General features: G+C 38.9%; 1 protein-coding gene across 3 annotated transcripts in view; it reads left to right on the top strand.

Annotated features, from left to right (window-relative positions):
- ZFYVE9 (zinc finger FYVE-type containing 9) overlaps positions 1 to 23,375 on the top strand; it is a 150,558-nt gene extending 127,183 nt beyond the window's left edge. For 2 of the 3 annotated variants that reach the window (XM_039238548.1, XM_039238535.1), the window contains 6 exons: positions 9,135 to 9,285; positions 12,016 to 12,096; positions 14,498 to 14,660; positions 17,955 to 18,060; positions 21,018 to 21,194; positions 22,798 to 23,375. In XM_039238548.1, the coding sequence (XP_039094479.1) occupies positions 9,135 to 9,285; positions 12,016 to 12,096; positions 14,498 to 14,660; positions 17,955 to 18,060; positions 21,018 to 21,194; positions 22,798 to 22,959 (840 nt within the window). In that variant the 3' untranslated portion in view covers positions 22,960 to 23,375. The remainder of the gene's footprint in view (positions 1 to 9,134; positions 9,286 to 12,015; positions 12,097 to 14,497; positions 14,661 to 17,954; positions 18,061 to 21,017; positions 21,195 to 22,797) is intronic. The other variant, XM_039238544.1, reaches the window with a different exon arrangement.
- The last annotated feature ends 2,497 nt before the right edge of the window (positions 23,376 to 25,872 follow it).

Genomic DNA, 25,872 nt, shown 5'->3' with positions numbered 1-25,872 from the left:
CAGGTCCTTTATCCATTTTGAGTTTATTTTTGTGCATAGTGTGAGAAAATGATCTAGTTTCATTCTTCTCCATGTTGCTGTCCAGTTCTGCCAACATCGTCTGTTAAAGAGGCTGTCTTTTTTCCTTTGGATATTCTTTCCTGCTTTGTCAAAGATTAATTGGCCGTATACCTTTGGGTCCAGGTGTGAGTTCTCAGTTCTATTCCATTGGTCTATGTGTCTGTTTTTGTGCCAATACCATACTGTCTTGATGATGACAGCTTTGTAGTAGAGGCTAAAGTCTGGGATGGTGATGCCTCCCGTTTTGGTTTTCTTCTTCAATATGACTTTGGCTATTCGGGGTCTTTTGTGGTTCCATACAAATTTTAGGATAGTTTGTTCTAGTTTTGAGAAGAATGATGGTGTAATTTTGAGTGTGATTGCATTGAATGTGTAGATTGCTTTGGGTAGTAATGACATTTTAACAGTATTTATTCTTCCGACCCATGAGCATAACATCATTTACTCTCAATATAACTTCATGAATAAGACAAACTCTCCAAATACATCCGTATTTAATATGTTTTACTAATTAGTATATTCAGCAAATGTGTATTGAGCACCTACCATAAGCAAGGCCCTGTGCCAAGTCAGACAACTTATGTAGAAATTGTAGTTGCTCATCAGGGCATGCACAAACTTCTGTACATAAAATTCCTCTCCACTTTAAATGAAAAGATGAAATAACTGTCATTTTTTAACATATGATCTCAGAGAGGAAATTGAAGGACATGGCATGTTAATCCAGAGATGAATTCAGTGTTATAACTCCTTACCCATTCCTCTAACACAATCATTCCTAGAACTGTATTCTTTTAACCAGCTCTTAGGATTTTCTGGATGGTTGGACTCTGGGGTGGGAAACACAGGAAGAAAAGCTTCTGTATTGCTCTACTTGATATGTTAAAATGGTCTTCTGAGATAAGACCGTTGGCTCATGGTTGATACTCCATTGATGTTAGCTATTTTGTACATACTATTGTTACAGCAATTGTTTCCTTCCCTTTTATCAGTATGTCATTTGACTAATTGTAAGTTCATAGGAAGGGTATCAATCCTGTCATCTCATAAGAGGTATTTGGCTAAATAACTTGCTACTGATTTTTCGGTTGCTTTATAATTTTATAAGCAGAGTGGAGGAGATAAGCATACAAATTTTATTTACAAACATTTCATCAGTACTTATTGTGGTCTTGGTGCTGTTCTAAGCACTTTATAAATATTAACTTATTTAATCCTCATAACTGTGTGAAATAATTACTTTTATTATCCCCTTTACAGACGAGTAAACTGAGACATGGAGAAATGAAGTAACTTGCCCAAGGGTACACAGGGTTTAGTAGCAAAGCCAAGAAATGCAGGTAGTCTGGTTAATAGCATTCTTTGCTATTAACCATAATACAAAGCTGAATGTTGATAATGCAATATATAAGAAATAGAAACAGTGTGCTATGGCAGTTCAACGAAGGAAGGGGTCATATTGGTGTCTGGAATGAAAGAAGGCTGCATGCAGGACTTGGTATTTTTACTAGGCCTTGTTTTGGGGGATAGCTCTTTTAGGTGCTTGCATATGGGTGAATAAAAGGAAGGCTAAATAATGTCATATGCAAGAGCCCAGAGCTGGGAAATGGTAGCACATCAGGAAGTAGTCCTGCACATAAGGATACGGTAGGAAGGGAAGCAAGACAGGAGAGCTGGTTTGGAGTGAGAGTGTAGTAAGATAGTGATTTTGAGCAGAGGACATGGTAGAAAAGATTTATATAATCAGAACTTTGTTTTGGTAAATTTGGAAACATTGTGTGGAATGCATCAGAATTGAAAAAGATTGACTGCAGAAAAACCAGTTATAAGGTTGTTATTATGTCCAGAATAGAGTTAGATCTTGTAGTAAGATCTTGAATTCTGGTGAAAATAGAGATAGATAAAGGAGATGCTATTTGAATTGATAGAACAGAGTAATAGCACAACTGGAAAGTTGATTATTCATATCTTCACATGACAAATGTAAGTTTGTTTTATGGTCAGCAAAGTCCTTTAAATATTTAGGAAACTCTTCTCTTGGTGTAAATGAACATGATTTTAAGAAGATAAAAGTACTCATTTATAAAAAGTATGAAGTTTGTTTATCTCATTGGGCTTGAAATTGACATCTCGGGAAATGATTTCTAGAGGGTAGCTAATTGCTTTAGAATGTCTGAATTGAGAGTATTTCTTAATCTGCTTACTATAGACAAAGTTAGAAAGCACTTTAGCCTAATGATGTGGAAGAAGTAATAAAAACATTCTTTAAAATTGCTGTAAGTGGGGATGCCTGACTGACTCAGTTGGTACAGCATGCGACTCTTTATCTCAGGGTCGTGAGTTTGAGCTCCATGTTGGGGATAGAGTTTACTTTTTAAAAAAATGCTATATGTGATTATATAAATTTCTTTCATATGATACAAATGTAAATTGCAAATAAGAACCTAAATTAGTCTATGAGTTGACTTTGCTAAGTAGAAATCTTCCTGCTGACTTTTACTCTGATTGCAAAAGACTTAATCTTTGGAAAGCCCTGATAGAAGTGGTTTGAATTAGGGAGGTTAATAAATATCAGTGTGAGAGGAATATTCAGTTATTCTTTGGATGCCTCTGGTGATATAATAATATATTAAAACACTAAATTTTGCAAGAGTTATAAACATAAAGTAAAGTCATGAGATGATGATATCTCAGAATTGTATTGGTATAGATCTAGGAATGAATTTAACCAAGGAGGTAAAAGACTTGTCCTTTGAAAAGTATGAAACATTTCTGAAAGAAATTGAAGGAAACTTAAACAAATGGAAAGACAGCTCATGTTCATGGATTGGAAGACTTAATATTGTTAATGTCAGTATTATTCAAAGTGGTTCTACAGATCCAACGCAAGCCCTATGAAAATACCGATGGCCTTTTTTTTTCCCCTCAGAAAAGAAGCAGCCAGTACTCAAGTTCTTATGGAATTGCAAGGGGCTCCAAAGATGATAATCTTGTGTAAGAACAAAATTGGGGTAGTTACCCTTCCAATTTCAAAATCTGCAAGGCTTCAGTAATCAAAATAGTGTAGACTTAAGAATCCAGAAATAAATCTGTACATTTATGGCCAGTTGATTTTGACAAAGATGCCCAGACCATTTAATGGTGAAAGAATAGCCTTTAGCAAATGATGCTAGGACAACCGGATTTCCACATATAAAAGAGTGAACGTGTACCTCTACTTCACACTGTGTACAAAATTTAACTCAAAGTGGATCAGTGACCTAAATATAAGAGCTAAAACCATGGAGCCCTTTGATAAAAACATGAGGGTAATTTTTCATGACATTGGATTTACCAATGAGTTCTTAGATAGTATACTAACAGTACAGGCAACAAAAGAAAAAATAGATTGGACTTAATAAAAATTAAAATCATTTGTGCATTTGAGGACATTAACAAGAAAGTGAAAACACAATCTACACATAGAAAATGTTTGCAAATCATATATCTGACAAGGGTCTGATAATTAGAAAATATATAGAGAAGTCTTTCAACTCAGCAATAAAGACAATCCCATTAAAAAATGGGCAAAGGGCAACTTTTTTCTAGATATGTCTCCTGAGGCAAGGGAAACAAAAAGCAAAAATAAACTATTGGGACTAAATCAAAATAAAAAGCTTCTGTACAGCAAAGGAAACAACAAAACTAAAAGGCAGCCTGTGAAATTGGAGAAGATATTTGCAAATGACATATCTGATAAAGAGTTAGAATCCAAAATACAAAGAACTTATAAAACTCAACACCCAAGAAACAAATAATCCAATAAAAAATGGGCTGAAAATATGAACACACATTTCTCCAAATAAAACATATAGATGGCCAACAGACACAGGAAAAGATCTTTATCACTTACCATCAGAGAAATGCAAATTAAAACTACAATGAGATATCACCTCATACCTGTTAAATAACTAAAATCAACAACACAGGAAGGAACAGGTGTTGATGAGGATGTGGTGAAAAAGGAATACTTGTGCACCATTGGTAGCAATGCAAACTGGTCAGCCACTATGGAAAACAGTGTGGAGATTCCTCAAAAAGTTAAAATTAGAACTACCCTATGGTCCAGCAACTGCATTACTGGGTATTTACCCAAATACAAAAACATGAATTCAAAGGGATACATGCACCCCATGTTTATAGCAGCATTATTTACAACAGCCAAATTATGGAAAGAGCCCAAATATCTATCAATCGATAAATGGATAAAGAGTGGTGTATATGTATGTATATATATATATATGTGTGTGTGTCTGTGTGTACACACACACATATATATGTGAATATATATATATATACACATACACACACAATGGAATATTACTCATCCATAAAAAGGAATGAAATCTTGGTCATTTCCAAGGACATGGATGGAGCTAGAGAATATAATGCTAAGCAGAATAAGTCAGAGAAAGACAAATACAGTGTGATTTCAATCATGTGGAATTTAAGAAACAAAACAAATGAGCAAAGGGGGAAAAAAAGAGAAGCAAATCAAGAAACAGACCTGTAACTATAGAGAACAAACTGATGGTTACCAGAGGAGAGGAGGATGGATGAACGGGTTACATAGGTGGTGGAGATTAAGGAGAGCACTTGTTGTGATAAGCCCTGGGTAATGTATGGAATTGTTGAATCACTAAATTGTACACCTGAAACTAATAAAAACACTGTATATCTTTAAAAAAATGGGCAAAGGACTTGAATAGACATTTCTCTAAAGAAGATATTCAGATACCCAACAAGCAAATAAAAAGATGCTTAATGTCATTAGTCACTAGGGAAATACAAATCAAAACCACAATGAGGCACTTGCTTCACACCTACTAGGATGACTATAAAACAAAAACAGAAAATAACAAGTATCAGCAAGGATGTAGAGTAATTAGGACCCTTTTATGTTGGTGATGGAAAATGGTTTATCCACTATGAAAAGCAGTTTGGCAACTCTTCAAAAAGTTAGACCTAGAATTACTGTATGACCCCTCAATTCTACCTTTAGGTGTATACCCCAAAGAATTGAAAACAGTTACACAAGGGGCTCCTGGGTGGATCAGTCCATTAAGTGTCTGACTTCAACTCAGGTCATGATCTCACGGTTCATGGGTTCGAGTCCCACATCAGGCTCTGTGCTGACAGCTAACTCAGAGCCTGGAGCCTGTTTCAGATTCTGTGTCTCCTCTCTCTGACCCTTCCCTGCTCACGCTGTCTGTCTCTCCAGAAATAAGTAAAAACATAAAAAAAAAAAAGAAAAAAGAAAACAGTTACACAAACAAGTACTGGTACACATATATTGATAGTAGTACTACAATCCACAGTAGCCAAAAGGTGGTTATGGCCCAGATGTCCATGGGTGGATGGATAAACAAATTGTGCTGTGTGTGTAAGTACATACACAATGGAGTATTATTTGGCCATAAGAGAAGTGAAGTACTGATACATGCTATATATCTTGGATGAGCTTCTAAAACATGTTAAAGTGAAAGAAGCTAGACACAATGGTTACATATTATATAGTCCCATTTGTGTGAAATATCCAGAATAAATGCACAGGGAATGCAGGTTGGTGGTTAGGTTTGGGAATGGGAAGAAACAGGTTAGAGGAACATTTTTTTACTTTGGAGTGATCGAAATGTTTTAGAACTAGATAACAGTCACTGTTGCACATCATTGTGAATGTATTAAATGGCCTTGAATTGTTCAGCTTTGAAACAGTTAATTTTATGTATGTGAATTTCATCTCACATTATTTTGTTTTGAGTGTATTGATACAAGAATATAAAAGGTATTGGAACACTCATCTGGTATTTTTCACACTTAGTACTACAGTTTGTTATATAAGAGGAAGAGGGGAGTAAAACAAAGGTTTTGGACTAGATTTTTGAAAGATTAAAGCCATTTAAAGGATTAGATTACAAAGGTGGACAAATGGCATGGCATGAAGAAAAAAAAGGACACCTAAAAAACAAATTATCACTATCCTATTTCAACCAGAAGCCAGAGATTAAGGTTAAGTTCATATTTGTTTACTAGATACAAAATGGTAGCCTGTGAGTTTTTTCAGGTTAGGTTCAGAATTATTATCTTGAATCTTTTGATCAGACCAAAACATTTGTTGAAGAGATTGCCCTTTTTCCAATGGATTATCTTTCCTGCTTTGTCAAAGATTAGTTGACCATAGAGTTGTGGGTCCATTTCTGGGTTTTTTATTCTGTCCCATTGATCTATGTGTCTTTATTTTTTATTTATTTATTTATTTTTTTGGTGCCAGTACCATACTGTCTTGATTATTACAGCTTTGTAGTACAGTTTAAAGTTTGGAATCATAATGCCCCCAGCTTTGCTTTTCTTTTTCAGGATTGCTTTGGCTATTCCGGATCTTTTCTGGTTCTATAGAAATTTTACGATTGTTTGTTCTGGCTCTGTGAAAAATGCTGATGTTGTTTTGATAGGGATTGCTTGGGTAGTATAGACATTTAAACAATATTTGTTCTTCCAGTCCATGAGCATGGATGTGTTTCCATTTCTGTTTCCTCTTCAGTTTCTTTCGTAGGCGTTCTATAGTTTTCAGAGTACAGATCTTTTCCCTCTTTGGTTAGGTTTTATTCTCAAGTATCTTACGGTTTTTGGTGCAGTTGTAAATGGGATCAATTCCTTGATTTCTCTTTCTGCTACTTCATTATTGGTATATAGAAATGCAGCTGATTTCTGTATGTTGGTTTTGAATCCTCCTACTTTACTGAATTCATGTATCAGCTCTAGCAATTTTTTGGTGGAGTCTTTGGGTTTTCTTCATAGAAAATAATGTCATCTGCAAATAATCAAAGTTTGACTTCTTCTTTACCAATTTAGATGCCTTTTAAACTTTATTTGTTGTCTGATTGCTGAGGCTAGGACTTCCCGTACTATGTTAAATAACAATGGTGAGAGGGCATCCCAGCCTTGGTCCTGACTGTAGAGGGAAAGCTCTCACTTTTTCCCCATTGAGGATTATATTAGCTGTGGAAAAAAGACAGTCTCTTCAACAAGTGGTGTTGGAAAAACTGGACAGCATTGTGCATAATGAAACTGGACCACTTACTTACACCATACACAAAAATAAATTCAAAATAGATGAAAGACCTAGAGGTGAAATAGGAAACCATCAAAATGCTAGAGGAGAGAACACAGGCAGCAATCTCTTTGACCTTGGCTAGAGCAGTTTCTTACTAGACATGTTGCTGGAGACAAGGGAAACGAAAGCAAAAATGAACTATTGGGACCTCATCAAGATAAAAAGCTTCCACACAGTGAAGGAAACAGTCAATAAAATTAAAAGGCAACCTTCGGAATGGGAGAAGATATTTGCAATTGACATAGTTGATAACAGGGTTAGAATCCAAAATCTGTAAAGAACTACAAACTCAACACCCAAAAAACAAATAATACAGTTAAGGAAAGAGCAGAGGATATGAATAGACATTTTTCCAAAGAAGACATCCAGATGACTAAGAGACACATGAAAAGATGCTCAACATCACTCATCATCAGGGAAATAAAAATCAAAACCATGATGAGATTGCACCTCACACCTTTCAGAATGGCTAAAACTAATAACACAGGAGACAACAGGTGTTGGTGAAGATGATAAAAGGGAAACCTCTTGCAGTGTTGGTGGGAATACAAACTGATGAAGCCACTCTGGAAAACAGTATGGAAGTTTCTCACAATTAAAAATAGAACTACCCTATGATCCAGCAATTACAGTATTAGGTATTTACCCAAAGGATACAAAATACTGATTTGAAGGGACACATAGTCACATTATGGAAAGAATGGATAAAGAAGATGTGTGTGTGTGCGTGTGTGTGTGTGAGTGAGACAGAGAGAGACAGAGAGAGATGGAATATTACTCAGCCATCAAGAAAAGAACGAAATGTACCCTTTTGCAATGATGTGGATAGAGCTAGAGAGTATTATACTTAGGAAAATAAGTCAATCAGAGAAAGACAAATACCATATGATTTCACATATATGTGGAATTTAATAACAAAACAGATGAACAGAGGAGGGGGGAAGAGGCAAACCATAAAACAGACTCTTAATGATAGAGAATAAGTGGAGGATTGATGGAGAGAGGTGGGAAGAGGATGGTCATTAAGGAGGGCAGTTGTGATGAGCACTGGGTGTTATTTATAGTGATGAATTACTAAACTCTCCTGAAACTAATATTACGCTGTATATTAACAAACTGGAATTTAAACAAAAACTTGAAAAAAAAGAGAACAAAGCAACATATTAGTGATTTCTGTGAAGATTTCAAACAGAAGTTAGTAAAACTAAGAAACAATGGAGTTTGTATATTTCTAGAGGAAAACCCTCACTCCTTTGTGTGAATACGGAAAAAGAAGGCAGATGCACATACATATGGAATATTCTTTTGACTTAGAATTTCAGTGTATATGTCCTCAGAGAATCTAGTGGTTAGGAGGAATTACTGTAATTAACTAATGTTACTTGAGTTCAGTGCAACAACAAAAGGACTAAAAAAATGAATGCAAATGTGTCATGTGCTTACTTAGGCTATGATATAAATCACCTATAAAGTATAAAGAGTATTTTTGTATATGTTGATTTCTTTTTTTTTTTTTTAAATGTTTATTTATTTTTGAGAGGGAGACAGAGCATGGGGGCGGGGGGGGAGGCGGGCAGAGACAGAGGGAGACACAGAATCTGAAGCAGGCTTCAGGCCCTGAGCTGTCAGCACAGAGCCTGACGTGGGGCTCCAACCCATGAACCATGAGATCATGATCTGAGCCGAAGTCCGAAGCTTAACTGACTGAGCCACCTAGGTGCCACTATATGTTGATTTTTTTATTTTATTATTGGTGACTGATATTCACTTTGTTTTCATTATTTAGTAGCCTCTTTGTCACTTTAATAAATAATAATATTTGTTTTTTTGCCTTTGAGGAGGTAAAGGAGTTGTGCTATGTGAGACCCAAAAAAATACCCGTTTTTGACAGAATAAGAAAGTTAACCTTCTTTGTTTGCAGATGATGAAAGCCATGAACAAGTCCAATGAACATGTCCTGGCAGGAGGTGCCTGCTTCAATGAGAAGGCAGACTCTCATCTCGTGTGTGTACAGAATGATGATGGAAACTATCAGACCCAGGCTATCAGTATTCACAATCAGCCCAGAAAGGGTGAGTATTTGAGGTGACTGACATGGTAAGAATGTAAGGTTATACTGGACATGGAAAGTTGGATATCTCAGCTCCATAACTCTCACTTTCTAGCTAGGTGAATTTCTAAATTCACTTTGATGAATTTAACCTCTCTATCCTTATTCTCCAAGATTATGTTGACTTCCCAAATAGCCAGACTCAAAGTTGCACATGAGATCTCTGTTACTGAGGGAAACGTTGAAAATTCTGCCTCGAGATATTGGCAAGGCCAGAACTGGTATTTAGTCTTTTTTTTTTTTTTTTTAATTTCTTGTTTTAATTAATGTTTGTTTATTTTTGAGAAAGACACAGTGGGGGTGGGGCAGAGAGAGAGACAGACACAGAATATGAAGCAGGCTCCAGGCTCTGAGTTGTCTGCACAGAGCTTTATGTGGGGCTCAAATTCACAAACCGTGAGATCATGACCTCAGCTGAAGTTGGACGCTTTACTGGCTGAGCCACCCAGGTGCCCCAAGAACTGGTATTTGAAAGTAGGAGACTAGGCCCCTTAGAGAGAATATACTTAAGTAGATTTGAAACTTGTTGGATAACCATATCCAAAGAATGCTCAAATAGGTTGACTGAATTCTGAAAGAAGTCGTCTTGGTTCAGTGGCACTCATAATTTGGGCTCATCACTTAGGAGATTGTTAGGAATGAAGAATCTGTACCCCAGATCTGCTAAATTAGAATTTGCATTTTATCAAGGTCCCTGTGTTAAATTCACATTGAAGTTTAAGAAGCACTGCTTAAGGTGGCATTTCTTAAGATGTCTTATAAGGTTCTTTGGTGTTAAAAAATACATAAATGAAAATCTTGCTTATTAGTATATTAAACTGAGAATCCTGGGTTAAACAAGTTTAAACAGATTTCTTCACTATAGGACTTTTCAGAGCCTTTAATAAGGTGATACGATTTGCAATTTTCCAAAAGGAAGATAGTGCCTGGCCCTTTCCAAATTTAGTTGATCGTGAATCTTGTTTTTCCTCAGAATATCTCCCATAACTGGATTTCTTTAGTATGCTTTATGAAACACTTCTCTGGTGTTTCAGATTTACAAAATATATTTTGTAAATCAATTGTTTAGTAAAGGTATAAAAGGTCTTTGTCACATGTATATTCAACATGATATCCAAAATAAGGTAGCTGATAAGTCCACAATGCTCTTTGTTAGTCAGATCACACCTGGAATATTTGAAATAAGTTCTGGATATCATTAGTGCAATTAGTCATATTCATTGATAAAACTGGAGCTTCTTCCAAGGATGATTCAAGGCCTGTGAAAAATCTGGAAACTAGGTCAAAAGAAGACCTTGTGAATACAGTATAAATGTGTAATCTGGAAAAGTATAGATTGGCAGAGGGTGAAAAATAGCTATCTATATTTTTAAAGTTTTCTAGTGTGTGGAAATAACATTCAGCTTATTCTCTATAGCTACAAAATGCCAGAACCAGCACCATTGGGTGAAAATTACAAGGATCTAGGTCTGGACTCCGTTTGAGAGCACAATCTGTAAGGCTGAGAGTTATCCAGAAGTAGAATGGGCTGCCTAGTGTCATTATGGGTTCCTTGTCACTAGGAGTCTTTGACAAAGGCTGAATGTCCACCTGTTAGAGATATTGCAGGGCCATTGGGCAAGAAGTGGATTAGCTTAGTCCATTTTAAGATGTGGAGGAGCCGTAGAGGCTCCTGGCTGGCTCGATTGGTGGAGCCATGCGACTCTTGATCTCCGGGTTCTAAGTTTGAGCCCCAATTGGGTGTGGAGATTACTTTAAAGAATAAAATCTTGGGACACCAGGGTGGCACAGTCAGTTAAGCATCCAGCTCTTGATTTCAACTCAGGTCATGATCCCAGGATCATGGGATCTGGCCCCACATTGGGCTCTGCCTGCTTAGAATCCTCTCTCTCTCTCTCTCTCTCTCTCTCTGACCATCTCCCCTGCTTGTATGTACATGCTCACTCACTGTCTCTCTCTGTCAAATAAGTAAGTAAAAACATAAATAAATAATTTTTTAAGATCTTAAAAGCTGATGTGGAGGAGCATATTGAAATTTTCTTAAAGCTAAATGTAATTAAATATCCTTTTTTTCATGACGAGGTAATCTCAACATGTGTTGATCTTTTCAGTAGGTATCTATTTATTGCATTTTTGAAAAGAACTACACTCGTAAATAAAATGGTTGCCAACCATATCTCTATCTTCAAAATATATTTTATCTAAAAGTAAAGGTATTAGATCAGCCATCACTTTTCTGTGAATGGCTAGGTGATATATTAGGTACTACAAGCCTGTGGTCTTTGTTCCCAATTACTCAACTCTGGAATACTTCAAAAACTGCCATAGACAATATGTAAATGAGTGGACATGGCTGTGTTCCAATAAAATTTTATTTGCCAAAACATGCTGCAGGCCAAAGAGACTGTAGTTTGCCAAGCCCTAGACTGGACCCCTAAGATTCCTTTGCTTGTAAGATTCTTTAATTCTTGACTGGAGGGAGAGGAAAACAAAATGAGGAGTGTATCTTAAAACTTCATTCCCAAAACATCAAAATTATTGGTTACTTGTATATTGTGGTGTATAGAGTCGTTGTTTTTTGTTTTCTGTATGATAATGGTTAGGGTTACCAACTACCAAATATTTCATTATTGTTCTGAATCTTTTGATCTCAGGGCCTATCTTCACTAAACTATTTATATTACTATTTTAGTGACTGGTGCCAGTTTCTTTGTGTTCAGTGGCGCTCTAAAATCTTCTTCCGGATATCTTGCCAAGTCCAGTATTGTGGAAGGTAAAGAATAAGTTATTTATTGCCTATATTTAGTTCAGGCCTAATTATACAACTCAAAAAGCAAGGGATGTTGGGGTGCCTGGCTGCCTCAGTTGGTAGAGGATGTGACTCTTGATCTCCAGGTCGTAAGTTCAGGCCTCATGTTGGGCATAGAGCTTACGTAAAAAATAAGAATAATAATAAAAGTTTAAAAGAATAAATAAAAAGCAAGGAATGTTAAGTGAAACCATGACATTTTACAGTAGACTTCTTACTCCTATTATGTATCAATAGCATCTTTCTCTCAGCTAATTAATACTGTCATATAGGTACTTCGGTCTCCAAAGAAGGGAGTAAGTGGTAGAGATATCATGGGGATAGTGACAGAAAAATTAAGAGAACACCTTTCAGAGCTCTGGGATAGGGTACCCAAGAGGACATAGTCTGAGTTCAAATATATCATTGGGCTCATATTTATAAACATGTAAGTTCAGTCTGCCTTAACTCACAGGAATGTGCAGTCATTATTTGGGGTGCAGAATGGGATGTGCTTGCTGCTGGTTTCCTGTAATTAGATTAGACATGGCATATGTCCTGAAAAAAGCTAATTAAATGAAAGTTAATGAAAGGCTGACATGCATATTGTTTATTTTCTTTATCGGTTGATTCTTCCTATATTTTGATCTGATTACTTTGATCTGGTTATTCCTGCTGCAGAACTAATTAACCCAGATCTTAATGGCTTACAACTATTTTATCATGCTCACTGATTCCTCTGGGTCAGGAATCTTGACAGGATAGTGGAGGGACGGCTTGACTCTAGGTCCAGGGCCTCAGTAGGGATGATTTGATGGCTGGGAGCTAGAACTATCTGAAGGTTTGTTTACTCACATGTCTGGGGCCGTGGGATGATTGAAAGACTATGTGTGGTGACTGGAGTATGCACACTTTGACGCTTAGCATGCCATGGTGGCCTTGGTGTAGCTGGACTTCTAACTCCAGGCACACATCTAGCAAAGGGCAAAAGCCATGTTGCTTCTTATGAAATAGTCTTGGAAATCACACCATGTCACCTCCACCATACTCTAGTGTTGGAAATAGTCATAAACCTTCCCAGTTCAAGGTGAAAAGAATTGACTCCATTTCTTAATGGGGAATCAGGAAGCTGGCATTGTGAGAAAGCATGTGAGGTCAGAGATATTGTGGTCACCTTTGGAAAGGATAGTCTGCCACACGTGACAGGTCTCATTTCCACAGTAGCTAACTCCAGCCTCTATCTAAGAGCAGTCCTTCCTGGGGGTGGAGTCCAGTGTGTTAACTGAAATACATAGATCATCTTACATATGTTAATAGATACTGGCTTTGACCTCCTTTATTGGTAAGCTTAATAAAACAGCAAGTGAAGAGCAAAGTACACTTACTATTTTACAACTAAGTTTCACAACTTTGACTAGATGGTAGAAGCATGCTGTTAAGAAGTTGTTAAGAAATCTAGGAGTTAAACAGTCATTTGGTCTTAAGTGACTGATTAATGCCTATGTGGTCAAGTATTGTCTACATTTAAACCTTGTCTTGAAAAGATGATTAAAAAGCATCTTTTAAATATTGTGGAAATGATCATTTGAACGGACAAAGATCCTTACAAATGCAAGATGTTTAAAAGTTACATCTCTATCTTTGGATTGGGAAGTTTTAGTTCTTGTATTTCACTCTGTCAGTTGAGCAATTATCTTCCTGTTTATGAAATTTTTATAAAGCTTTTTAGAAATTATTGTAGTTGACAAAATTTTGTGTCAGTGAAGCAGGGTATGAATTTTGGTGTCCACCTTTGACTTGGGTAGGTAACAGCCCCTAGATAGTTACCATGTGTTGGCTACATGGAGGCCCGTGTAAAACACACATGGTAGGTTTGCCCTCTTGCTAGCCAATATGTGGATTTATCACTTATCCCACTACTGTTGTTTATTCAGTGATTTATTTAGCAAACATTTACTGAGCATTCACTGTATGCCAGGTAATCACTGAGGTGAGAGAGACAGAGGTGCAAACACAGAAATATGGTTAGAGCATAATAAATGCAAGAGTGAGAAGAGGAACAAAATGTTCTCCCAGTCCCAAAGAGGGATGTGACCATGTGTAAATCTCCCCGTAAGCAGTCTCAGGAGAACTCAGCCGTGTCTGAAGTGAAATCAGCAGGCAAGTGTTTTAAGCAGAAGCCATCTTGGTGTTTGCTCCTCATAGCACTTTCAAAAGCAAGAGGTTCAGCTCAAAGAACAAAACTTTCTGTCAGCTTTAGAGAGCAAAGCAAAGTTTTACATTTAGTCCTAGAGGGATTTGCTCGCTGCCAGGCACTGTGGCTTATCTGCCTCTCTCCCTGGCTTTGCGTTGTTTCCATCTGTATTATCTTGGTGCTGATTCTCAGATGGCGTTATGGTCCAGATCACAGCAGAGAACATGGATGCTTTGAGGCAGGCACTGCGAGAGATGAAGGACTTCACCATCACCTGTGGCAAGGCAGACGCCGAGGACCCCCAGGAGCACATCTACATCCAGTGGGTGGATGATGACAAGAATGTCAACAAGGGGTAAATGTTTTCCCCCCTTTCTCCCCTTGGGACATTTGGTTATGGGCTGGGCTCTGGGCCTTGTCTACAATAGTATTTATAACTTTACTGAAAGCCCAAAGAGAAAGGACCTTTGTGTCTATATAACATAAAATTTTAAATTTCTAGTTTCTTGACTTAATTTCTGAAGGAGTTTCTCTGCATAGTTTTGAAGAGGGGAGGAGGGAAGGAGTTGATGAAACAAAACAGGTCTCTAAAGTTATTGAGATAATAGTAATACCAAAGCCCTTTCTGGTTTTATAGAGAAAGCCCTTTTCCCAACATTGTTTCATTTGCTATAATAACTAGCCTTGTTTTTCCTGTATTATAGATGAGTAAACAAGCACCAGCAGGCTAAGTGACTCCACAAAGTAAGGAAGTGGCAGGGCTGGAACCTAAAATGCCTCCTGGGGCTTCCAGTCCTGCACTCTTTTCCATTACAGGCCTGCTCTCCTCTGAGGGCTCAAGCCAACACTTTGGAGTCACCTTTGACGCTTTTTTTCTCTCACATCCTATTCCTAACCCAATAGTAAATCCTGGTACTGTTATATTTTATAGTATATATCTTTTTTTTTAAATGTTTTATTTATTTTTGAGAGAGAGAGAGAGACAGTGTGAGCAGGGGAGGGTCAGAGAGAGGGAGTCAGAATCCAAAGACAGGCTCCAGGCTCTGAGCTAGCTGTCAGCACAGAGCCCGATGCGGGGCTCAAACCCACGAACCGTGAGACCATGACCTGAGCCGAAGTCAGATGCTTAACCAACTGAGCCACCCAGGGGCCCCTATAGTATATATCTTATATATCCTGTTATATTTTACTTCAGCATATATCCAGAATCATACAACCTTTCATTGCCTCTACTGCCACCATCCTGGTTCAGGCCACCATCATTTGATCTGCATTATTGTAGGAGCCTTCTGAATTGGCTTGCTTGTTTCTAGTCTTGACCTCCTCCTGCCCCCTTACCTAATCTGTTTCCAGTACAGCAGCCAGAGTAATGTCACTTCTTTTCTCAGGACCCACCATTGGCTTCCAGTGTCATGCAGCATAAAAGCCAAAGTCATTTACAACATCTAAGGCCTAACACAATCTGTCTACCCTTTTACTTCACAGAAGCAACATCTGCCTTCTTGTCTGATCACATCACCCCTACTTCTGCCCTCTGGCGTTTTCTCTTAACCGTTCTTTCACCTTGTACTCTGGCCCTCAATACAAGATAGCCAAATGAGTCACCCCCTCACCACCTTCAAGTTTTTTCTAAAATGTGTTTTCTCAGTAGGGCTTTCCTTGGCCAACCTATCTAAATTATAACCCTCCCATACATATTTCTTCCCTCCCACCCCCAGTACTTCCTGTCCCCCTTCCTTGCATTGTATTTCTCAAGAGAACTTATAATTCTCTCACATAAAATGTACTTTTACTTATTATATTGCTCCTGGGTTCTAAACTCCGTAACAGGAAGGATTTTTATCTGGTTTATTTATAGCTATATCACCAGAACCTAAAACACTGTGTGGCACCTAGTAGGTGCTTAAAAATTTGGTTGATTGAATGAATATATTATACATCATTGTATTAAGCTTTCTTTTATCCATTCATCCATCCCTTTTTCATTCCTTTCTTCAGGCAATAATTCTGTGTATAGGTCTCTGAAAATACAAAAATGAACTCCACACACACTCTGCTGATAAAGTGGCTCAGTCTTGTTTTGAAGATAGTTACAAATAAGTGCATGAAAGTATGGAAGATCCTCATGGAAAACTCTATAGGACACAGTGAAGATAGGAAAGAAAAGAGGAAGCTTGGTAGAGGTGGTAGGGTATTCAAGACGACCTGCATAGAGAAATGGCCACATTTGAGCTGAATTTAGTAAGATAAGTAGATACTTGCCACATAGCTGTGGCAGAGTGGGCATTCCAGTCTGAGGGAATAGCAGGAGCAAAGGCAGATTGAGGGCATAGACAACATGGCACACACCCAATTTTTAAAAAATCTTTTAAAACTTTTGTTATTAAACAAAAATCAGAGAGTATATTTGCCTATTTTATAAATAGTCCTTTATCTTCCCATACATACTTCTTTGGAAATTTTAATTTCAAAATCAATTTGTATTTAATTAGTTGGAAATGAACATGGTTATGAGGACAAAAAGATTGATTATCTGAAAATCTGATGCCTTAGGTATCAGTAACTGGTAACACGCAGGTTGCCCCTTCCTACAACCAGTGCCAGTGGCGGCATCTTAGAAAACAGGACAAGAACTAGTTAGGACTGTCAAATTCAGGGGTTTAGTTTATAGTGTATAAATTGAATGTTTTCCAGCTTGTCCGTTAGTGTCTGGGTATCCTCTCTAAAAGAGTACTAATCAACTAAGAGTGGCCCTTGTTGACATTATGTGTCATAATGATGGGTTGTTTAAATAAGTTTAAGTTAAGTGAATGAAATGAATCCCTGATATTGAAGTTTAAGTTCAACTTGATCTTTTTACATGGAGATTAGAAAACAAACATTTGAAACTTGTTAGGAAGAGTTTGGAATCTTTGTGATAATTATTTTGAATCTTCATCATAATGAGTGTGAGTCTCCCCCTGTTTATGCTTGCTATATTTGGCAGAGGAAATGACTATAAAAATGGCCTTTCTGTTTAGGAATCTATGAGTGATAATTTAGCACTAAAGGGAATTTGTTATGATAATAATATAAACACTTGTTCATGAGCTCACATCAGCACTGTCATAATTAACGTGCTGGTCAAGTAATTCTTTTAATCAGTAAACATTTATTAAACTCCTACATTCCAAGCAGTATGTCAGAACTGGGAATGCAGCACACAGAGGTGAGTGTATCGTGTTCCCCCCCAACCCCTTAAGTTCATCTGTGAGGCAGATCTGCAAAAATGTGTGAATATGATTGTTGTCCGGAGCCTGTGTGACAGAGCAGAGGGGAGAGGGAGATTGTGTGGCCGCACATTCACTGCAGGAAGAAATGCTGGGAGAAGAGAGCAGGTTTGAATAAATAATTTTTTTACATTGAAAGAACCAGCTCCTGGAATCATGGTTCCTTTTTCATATGTGTTCTTAGAATTATTTCATTGCACAGGACCTCCCCATGAGAGCTGTATTCATGTACATTTTTGTGCAGTGTCTTCTTGCTGTGATGTGTTGCTCAGATGTGTTCAGCAAAGTGCCTAGTGTAATTAGTAGCAAGACTTGGTAACAGAAGTGATTCTTCTAACTACAGGACCTGCTTCCATCTCTCTCCTTTGCCTCTATTGTAGTGTTATAAGTCCTATAGATGGGAAGTCCATGGAGTCTATAACAAGTGTGAAGATATTCCATGGATCAGAGTATAAAGCAAATGGAAAAGTCATCAGATGGACAGAGGTAAGGAAATGAAACTCGGCATTCTTTTTTATTTTTAAACGCATGCCTGAAAAACTTTTAATTTTTTAATTTTTTATTTTTGAGAGAGAGAAAGAATGAATCCCAAGCAGGCTCCACTCAGTGCAGAGCCCGATGTCAGTCACAACTGTGAGATCATGACCTGAGCCAAAATCAAGAGTCAGATGTTCAACCAACTGAGCCACCCAGATGCCCTGAAACTTGGGATTCTTGATTCCCTTTGAGCACAACTTTTTGCTAGGCTCAGACATACATTGTGGGCTGATTCTGGAGAATAAGAAAAGAAAAGCTTCTATACTCCAATTCCCTCTGGTCTATCTCTGCTCAGCAGGAAGAAATGCCACCAAGTACAGCCTATTGCAATCTGATGTCTCTCTTTTCTTGTGAATGAGCTTTTAGAGATTTGTTTGCATTAGAATTCAAGAAGGATGCATCTCTGAATGGTATATACCATCTTTGTTCTTTAGAATGCTGGGCTAGTTATGCTGTACTCACAGTTAAAAGTATCTTAGATAATACAGTCTTTAAAAAATAGGCTTATGTCACCAATAAGAAAACTAAAGCTCAGAGACTCAGCAATTTGTCCAATAAAACAAGGCAAATAAGTAATGGCAAAGTTCTGATCCAAACCCAGATCCAGCCAGCTCCTAAGCTCTTTTGCACTACATGTTCCCTTGAAATCTGTACGAGAGGCTAGCCTGGGAATGAAAGGAGCAGGGACCCTGTATGTATGTACAGTTCAGACAAATCAGGAGTTTATTCTCTGAGAATAAATAGGGAGGGTCATAGATCTCTGAATTTCTTTTGAATCTCCGTTGTCCTCTATAAAATAATACATTAAATTATAAGACCTCTAGAATTCCTTGAAGCTTTAAAAGTCTTAACCTTTTTTTAATGTTTATTTTTGAGATAGTACAAGTTGGGGAGAGGCAGAGAGAGAAAGGGACAGAGGATCTAAATTGGGCTCTATGCTGACAGCAGAGTGCCTCATACAGGGCTCAAACTCACAGACCTAGAGATCATGACCTGAGCTGAAGTCAGATGCTTAATCAATTGAGCCACCCAGGTGCCCCAAAAATATATATTTTTTTTAATTCTGTGACTTCTAGCTTTTCCATTTTACACACAAGGTAACTCAGGCCAAGAGAAGTTCAATGCCTTACTAAAGTTCATTCACATACTGGGTCATGAGAGCAGGAGACTAGAAACTGTTCTCCATTTCTTGAGCTATTGTTCCAAGTAACTTAACCTTCATACCACCAGGCTCAGTGTTTTCATATGCAGCTCAGTAGTCTTGACACATTTCAAGTAGTGCAGTCTGGACCACGTGAAGCTCCTTATCACTCAAACAAGTAATTTTTTTCCCTCCCTTTTGCTCACCTATAATCCAGTGAGGCAGCAAGTGTGACCCATCTCATTTGCATAATATGAGAAAACAGGCTCCAAGAAGCCTGGCAAAGCAGGGCCCAGAGGTCTTCTGATGCCTGGTGCAGAGCTTTGCTTGTCATTTCACGGTGCTACTTTCACTAGTGCGTGGGCTTCAGGAATGTCCCCTTTGTAGTATTCTTAGTATAAGCCACTTACTGAGCAGTAAGCTAGGGGGTGGTATATATAACCATGGTGTTTCTGCATATCTGTATCTTCTCTATTATGCTTTTATATAATTTACAATATAAGAGAAGATGGGGCTTTCATTTAAAAAAAGATTTTAATGTTTATTTTTGAGAGAGAGAGAGAACAAGCAGGTGAAGGGCAGAGAGAGAGAGAGGGAGACAGGATCTGAAGTGGGTTTTGTGCTGACTGCAGAGAGCCCATGCAGGTCTCGAACTCATGAACCACGAGATCATGACCTGAGCTGAAGTCAGATGCTCAACCTTCTGAGCCACCCAGGTGCCACAAGACAGGGGCCTTCTATTTTACAAAGGCATAATTGGGCATTAATAAGTCAAAGGACTTGCTCACAATCCTCCTCTGTGTGACTAGGACTTGGGTCTCTCAGTTCCAATTTTGCTGTGCTTCTGATTCTGCCCAGTGCACCGCTCAGCTTGGTGCAAGGACACTAACACAGTTCTGGCCTCAGCAGTGGCTTGGCCATGTGTCAGATTTCTGTAATGAGAGGCAGTAGACTCATTCCTCTGGCCTTGCCTCTGTCTCTCAGGACTTTTGTGCACTTGAGCAAGTCCCTTCTCTTCTCTGAGTGATCTGTAACATGAAGGTGTTGGGTCACATAATCTGTAAGAGTTGTTCTCTTAGATCCCAAGATCATTTCTTTTTTTTTTTTTTTTTTTATTTCTAGGAGAGAGAGACAGAGGCAGCGTGAGCAGGGAAGGGTCAGAGAGAGAGGGAGTCACAGACTNTTTATTTTGACAATCTTTAGATTTTTACCTTTCTCAAATTTAGGTCCCAAATTCAAAATAATGAAACTTGTTGTATACCTAAAATAGCTATATTTACTAAATGGCCATTGTTTTTTTTGTTTTTGTTTTTTGTTTTAAATATTTTTTATTTATTTCTAGGAGAGAGAGAGACAGCGTGCGCAGGGGAGGGTCAGAGAGACAGGGAGTCACAGACTGAAACAGGCTCCAGGCTCTGAGCTGGCAGTCAGCACAGAGCTCGACGCGGGGCTCGAACCCACGAACCGCGAGATCATGACCTAAGCGAAAGTCGGACGCTTAACCGACTAAGCCACCCAGGCACCCCCCAAGATCATTTCTTAAGAAGACTGTGCACGTATAAGGATTACCTTTCAGAAGTGCACAGTGCTAAATGTAAACCTTTTCTGGTTCTGAGTAGAACATACCATTATGACCATGGCTGAAACCAGGGAGATAGATAGGTCAGGTCTTCCTGCACAGTAGGGGATCAGGGTGCTCATACACAGTGAGCTCATGCACATCTCTTGGGTGCAAAGCTGAAAGTCTCTTTTGTTTGGGGAACAGGTGTTTTTTCTGGAAAACGATGACCAGCACAGTTGCCTGAGTGATCCTGCAGATCATAGCCGACTGACTGAGCATGTTGCCAAGGCTTTTTGCCTTGCTCTCTGTCCCCACTTGAAGCTTCTGAAGGAAGATGGAATGACGAAACTAGGCCTACGTGTGACACTTGACTCAGATCAGGTAAGAAGCAGCAGCTTCTTGGAAGCTGGGCTTGAGCAGTGTCTAGATTTCCTGACGTGATTTTTCCTGCATCAACCCAGAGAACTTAATTCTCTGGGCCTTCTGGCCTTGCCTCTGTTAGTGATATAACTGGATGTGCTGCTTGGTGAGACTCTCTCTGAACCATCTGAATCTTGGCTTCTTCATCTGAATGTCTTCCAAGGATTTAGTTGTGAGTGTGGCGTAAGGAGGGAATGTGTGTATGTGAGGACTTGCCACCGGTGTGAATGGCATCAGTGCTCCTCTTTGAGACTCCCCAGTTCCACTCTTCAGGAGTTGCTCTGCCACCTTTAGACAGCAGACTCCAAGCTGTCCCATATCCTGTTTTGTTTTTTAAGTTTGAGAGAGAGAGGGAGAGTGTGCATACGCACAAGTGAGGAGGGCCAGAGAGAGAGAATCCCAAGCAGGCTCTGCACTGCCAGCATGGAGCCTGATGCAGGGCTTGAACGCAATAGAACTTTGAGATCATGACCTGAGCTGAAGTTGCTTAACCAGCTGAGCCACCCACATGCCCTTATCGTGTTGTTCTTAAGCCAGCTGCAGAAGGCTTCTGCTGCCAAGCCTCTGCACCTCTCACTCCTTAAAGTTTGTTTTTCTTACTGTCAACGTTTCTGTGTAGTTAGTGGATGAGGACTTGATCTGTCTTCCCACTCGTTTTCCTGTCAGCTCAGGTCGCCTGTGGCCAGGCTTCCCTTCCTAGTTTACTTCATGTTTTTGTATGCTATCTGTGGTAACAGTCCATACCCCGCCGCCCCCCCGCCCCCCTCGAGCCTTGTCCCAGTGTCTCTCTCCTGTGGCCTTGAACTCTAATCTCTGTTTAGTTTGGATTTTGGATTGTTGTGACATATCCCACTAATGCTCTAAGGCAGAGTTGTGTCACTATCAGGGAAAATGTGAAAGGTTATGTGTCTAGCTCCACTTCCTGACTAGTCTTCAATCAACGTATGTATTTTCCACTTAAGGTCTTGCCTAATGTGGTACTAATAAGCATATCAGGGTAATATGAATGAAGTATCCTAGTCCTTTCTCAAATGATACTGATAACTTGGATGGAGAATTACCTTACATGAAACAGGCCTTTTTGCTGCCTCTTGAGGGCAGGGGTCCTGTTACTCATCTTTGAATCCCTATGTGTGTAGGTGCTCAGAAAATGGTCTATGGGTGAACAGATGGATGGGAGAACAAACGTTCAGTTTCTGTTAGGGAGCTAGTTGTACCTTATATATTTTTAATTTTAATTTCCACAACCAAAGATTTAGGTATTGTTTCTGATATTCCATACCTCTCTATGCTTCCCCCAACCCTCTACCTTTTCCTGGGAAACTAAGGCCTTAACAGGTTAAGTGTCTTGTCCAAGTCTCACAGCTACCAAGTGGCAAGGTCAAGGTCAGGATGAATAAACGACAATTCAGGGAAGAGAAGGAGAACCTTGTGCTGATTGCTGTATGTCTAGCCGATGGCCAAGAAAGACCTCTCTTTTCCAGCTCATCCTCCTTGGCCCTCAGCCCTCTCAACAGGCCTTCTCTGTCCAGTAACCTATCATCCCCTTCTCTCTGCACTCTAGGTTGGCTATCAAGCAGGGAGCAATGGCCAGCCCCTTCCCTCACAGTACATGAACGATCTGGACAGCGCTTTGGTGCCGGTGATCCATGGAGGGGCCTGCCAGCTCAGTGAGGGCCCCATCGTCATGGAACTCATCTTTTATATTCTGGAAAACATCGCATAGACAGAGGACTCCATTGTTTTTCTGTTCAGACCTGTTGCAACAGCAGTCATACCCAAATCATTTGCACTTTAGAACTGGAAGATTAAGCTTTTGTTAACACTATTAAACGGGGGGTGGGGTGGGAGTGGGGGCTTGGGGCCAGGGTGGGAAAGGGTAGTCGGGGGGACAGATGTTCCATAATTCTGAGTCTTCTATGCATTGTCCACCAAGAAGACCTGGGCAGCTTCTGTTACTGCACAAGTTTATGCTATCCTTGCCGCTAATCCCCTTCCGTTACTGTTTAGACAAAAATTCTGCTCCTGTTTTAAGATATACTTATGGTCTTGTGCTCAGAAATGCACAAATGGGTACAACCATCACCAAGGACGGGGTTGGGAGGGCAGAGGGGAAATAAAAAATGAAGCATTGGTCTTGCATTCTTTGTACAGAATTGATATAAAAGGGAGAATTGCACTGATTTTGTCCCAGTTACATCACAGTGACTTCAAGTAGAATTCACACATAGATTTCTATTTGTTTTTTACCAGATTATCCACTGAAGTGAATCAAAGACCCAGCGGATTATCTCTTCTATCCAAGGAAAGACGACTCTGTAAATGAGGTCACTTGGATAGCAGAGCCAAGTTCAGGATTACTCAAGATCTGCCCGAGTGAATGGCAGGTACTGAACTGAGTCTTTCTGTGGAAACAGAATACACTCAAGACATTTTTAGTTATATACTAGACGTTTCTAAAAAAAAAAAAAAAAAAAAATTGAGAAATAAACTTCCAGGAAAGTTGCAAGTATAAAAAAAAAACCTATGTATGCTTTACCTAGATTCACCTGTTCACATATTAATAACATTTTGTCATAATTGCTTTATCCTTCTCTCTCCATAAAAAATTAAGACATCTGAGAGCAAGTTACATATATCATAGTCCTTTACCCCTAAATAATGTTCATTTTCTACAAACAAGGACATCTTACTGCATAACTGCAATTTCAGCTAATTTAACATTAATAGGACACTTGAACCTAGCACCTCTCCAGCCATGCCCTTCATAGCCTTTTTCCCTGCAGTAAAGCTTCCAGTCTAGGATCAGACTCAGCAAGTAGCTTTTCTGAGCTACTTTGTGTCATTGATGTTTTTGGTGAGTATAGGATCCTCCACCCCATTTTTTAATAGAAAATGCCTCATTTGTTTGGTGTTTTCTCATAATTATGAGATGAATTTTATGAATTCTTGGCCAGAATCCTGAGTTGCTGTGTCCTTTTTTAGGGCCTCACATCTAGGGTCATGTGGGATCTGTTCTGCTCATTGATGGTAAATTTTGATCACCTGGTCAGGGTTCTGTGCAGTTTCTCCACTGTTTTTCCTCTTGGAATGAACAACCAATATGTGTAAAGACATTTTCAGATCATATAAATATTTTATCAAAAATCTCCCCTTAGATTTAGCATCCACTGATGGCTACAGAATGGTTTCTCAGTTCTAGCACTCTACCTTTAGCAGTTACACTTGGTCATCTATAAGCAAAAGCTCTTCCTTCTTTCCTATTTATTCATTAATTTTCATTATGGACTCATGGATCACTTTTTGAGTGGTTCTCATTATTTTGGTGCTCAGCTTTGGCCAGTGAGCCCCTTCAGGCTAGCTCCTACATCCCTGTTATATGCTCCCACCATGTTTTTGAACATTTCTTTTTCTAGCCTAAGAAGATGCTTGCTCCAGCTCATCTTTAGCTTACCCTGCCTCACCTTCGGAGCCACGGTTTCTTTTACTGGGAGTGGTATTAGAATCCAAGGTTAGGTTTACCCTTGATATATGTGATACGCTCCAATTACTCTTTTGTTAAAAATTTTTTTAGTCACAGATCAAATGGATTTTGCAACTCAATTTGAAAAATAGTGGTCTAGGGCAACTCCTTTGTTACTGCCATCTTCTTGAAGTTCTAGCCAAGCCAGAGGCAGGAGTCAGTCCCTCTGCACTAAAAATATAGCTCTAAGAATACATTAGAAGTTCATGCAGGCCTCTGGAACAGGGAGAGGTTTCTCCCCAGCAGCTAAAGTTGGGTTTAGCACTTGGCAATTAGAGCAGTTTTCCAAACAGAAGCCTAGGAGCCTGGCCATTTGAGTGTGTTTAGCTAGGTTTATTCCTCTTCCATGGTGGTGGGGATCCACATTCTATGTCTGTTTCTCCATAAGTTTTATTGATGGTAGCTGCAGAGATCTCTGATTGTGACCTTCCCCATAGATTCAAAGGGACTCAAAACTTCTAAGACAAAAACAGTTGGTGCCCACAGCACACCAGTTTGCAAAGACTGAGCCCTAGAACCACCACCCACTAAACTTGATAGGAAGGAAACAGTAGGGGCAGGTATTTTGGGTATAACATCCAGCATGGTCTACCTACACCTGAGAAGTTTAGAGCTTCTACAGGAGCTGGTTCAATTTTCCTATAGAAGTTGATCTTTTTGGGGCGCCTGGGTGGCTCAGTCAGTTAAGCATCTAACTTCGGCTCAGGTCATGATCTCATGGTTCGTGGGTTTGAGCCCCATGTCAGGCTCTGTGCTGATAGCTCAGAACCTGGAGCCTGTTTCAGATTCTATGTCTCCCTTTCTCTCAAATAAAATGTTAAAAAAAAGAAGTTGATCTTTCTTCCTGCTCAGTACATTTTGCAGTTTTATCTATTTTTTCTGGATCAGTACAAGCTTTTGAATTCTCCCACTAAAAGACAAGCTCTGGACCTGCAGGGTCAAGTCTGTTCTCAACTATATAAAATCTTTTATGTTTAGTAAAATCATCTTGTGGAACTGAGCGTAATCAAAGTTAGTTTACTTTCTTCCCTTGTTTTATCTTTATATATTGTAGAAGAATTCTATCAAGTGGAGGGTTAAACCCTCACATTTCTAAGTAAGTAAAAATTTTCTAGA

Source organism: Hyaena hyaena, unplaced genomic scaffold, assembly GCF_003009895.1.
Source record: "Hyaena hyaena isolate Hyena2069 unplaced genomic scaffold, ASM300989v1 scaffold_5, whole genome shotgun sequence".
Classification (NCBI taxonomy): Eukaryota; Metazoa; Chordata; class Mammalia; order Carnivora; family Hyaenidae; genus Hyaena; species Hyaena hyaena.
This window is presented reverse-complemented; position numbering and strand designations above follow the sequence as displayed.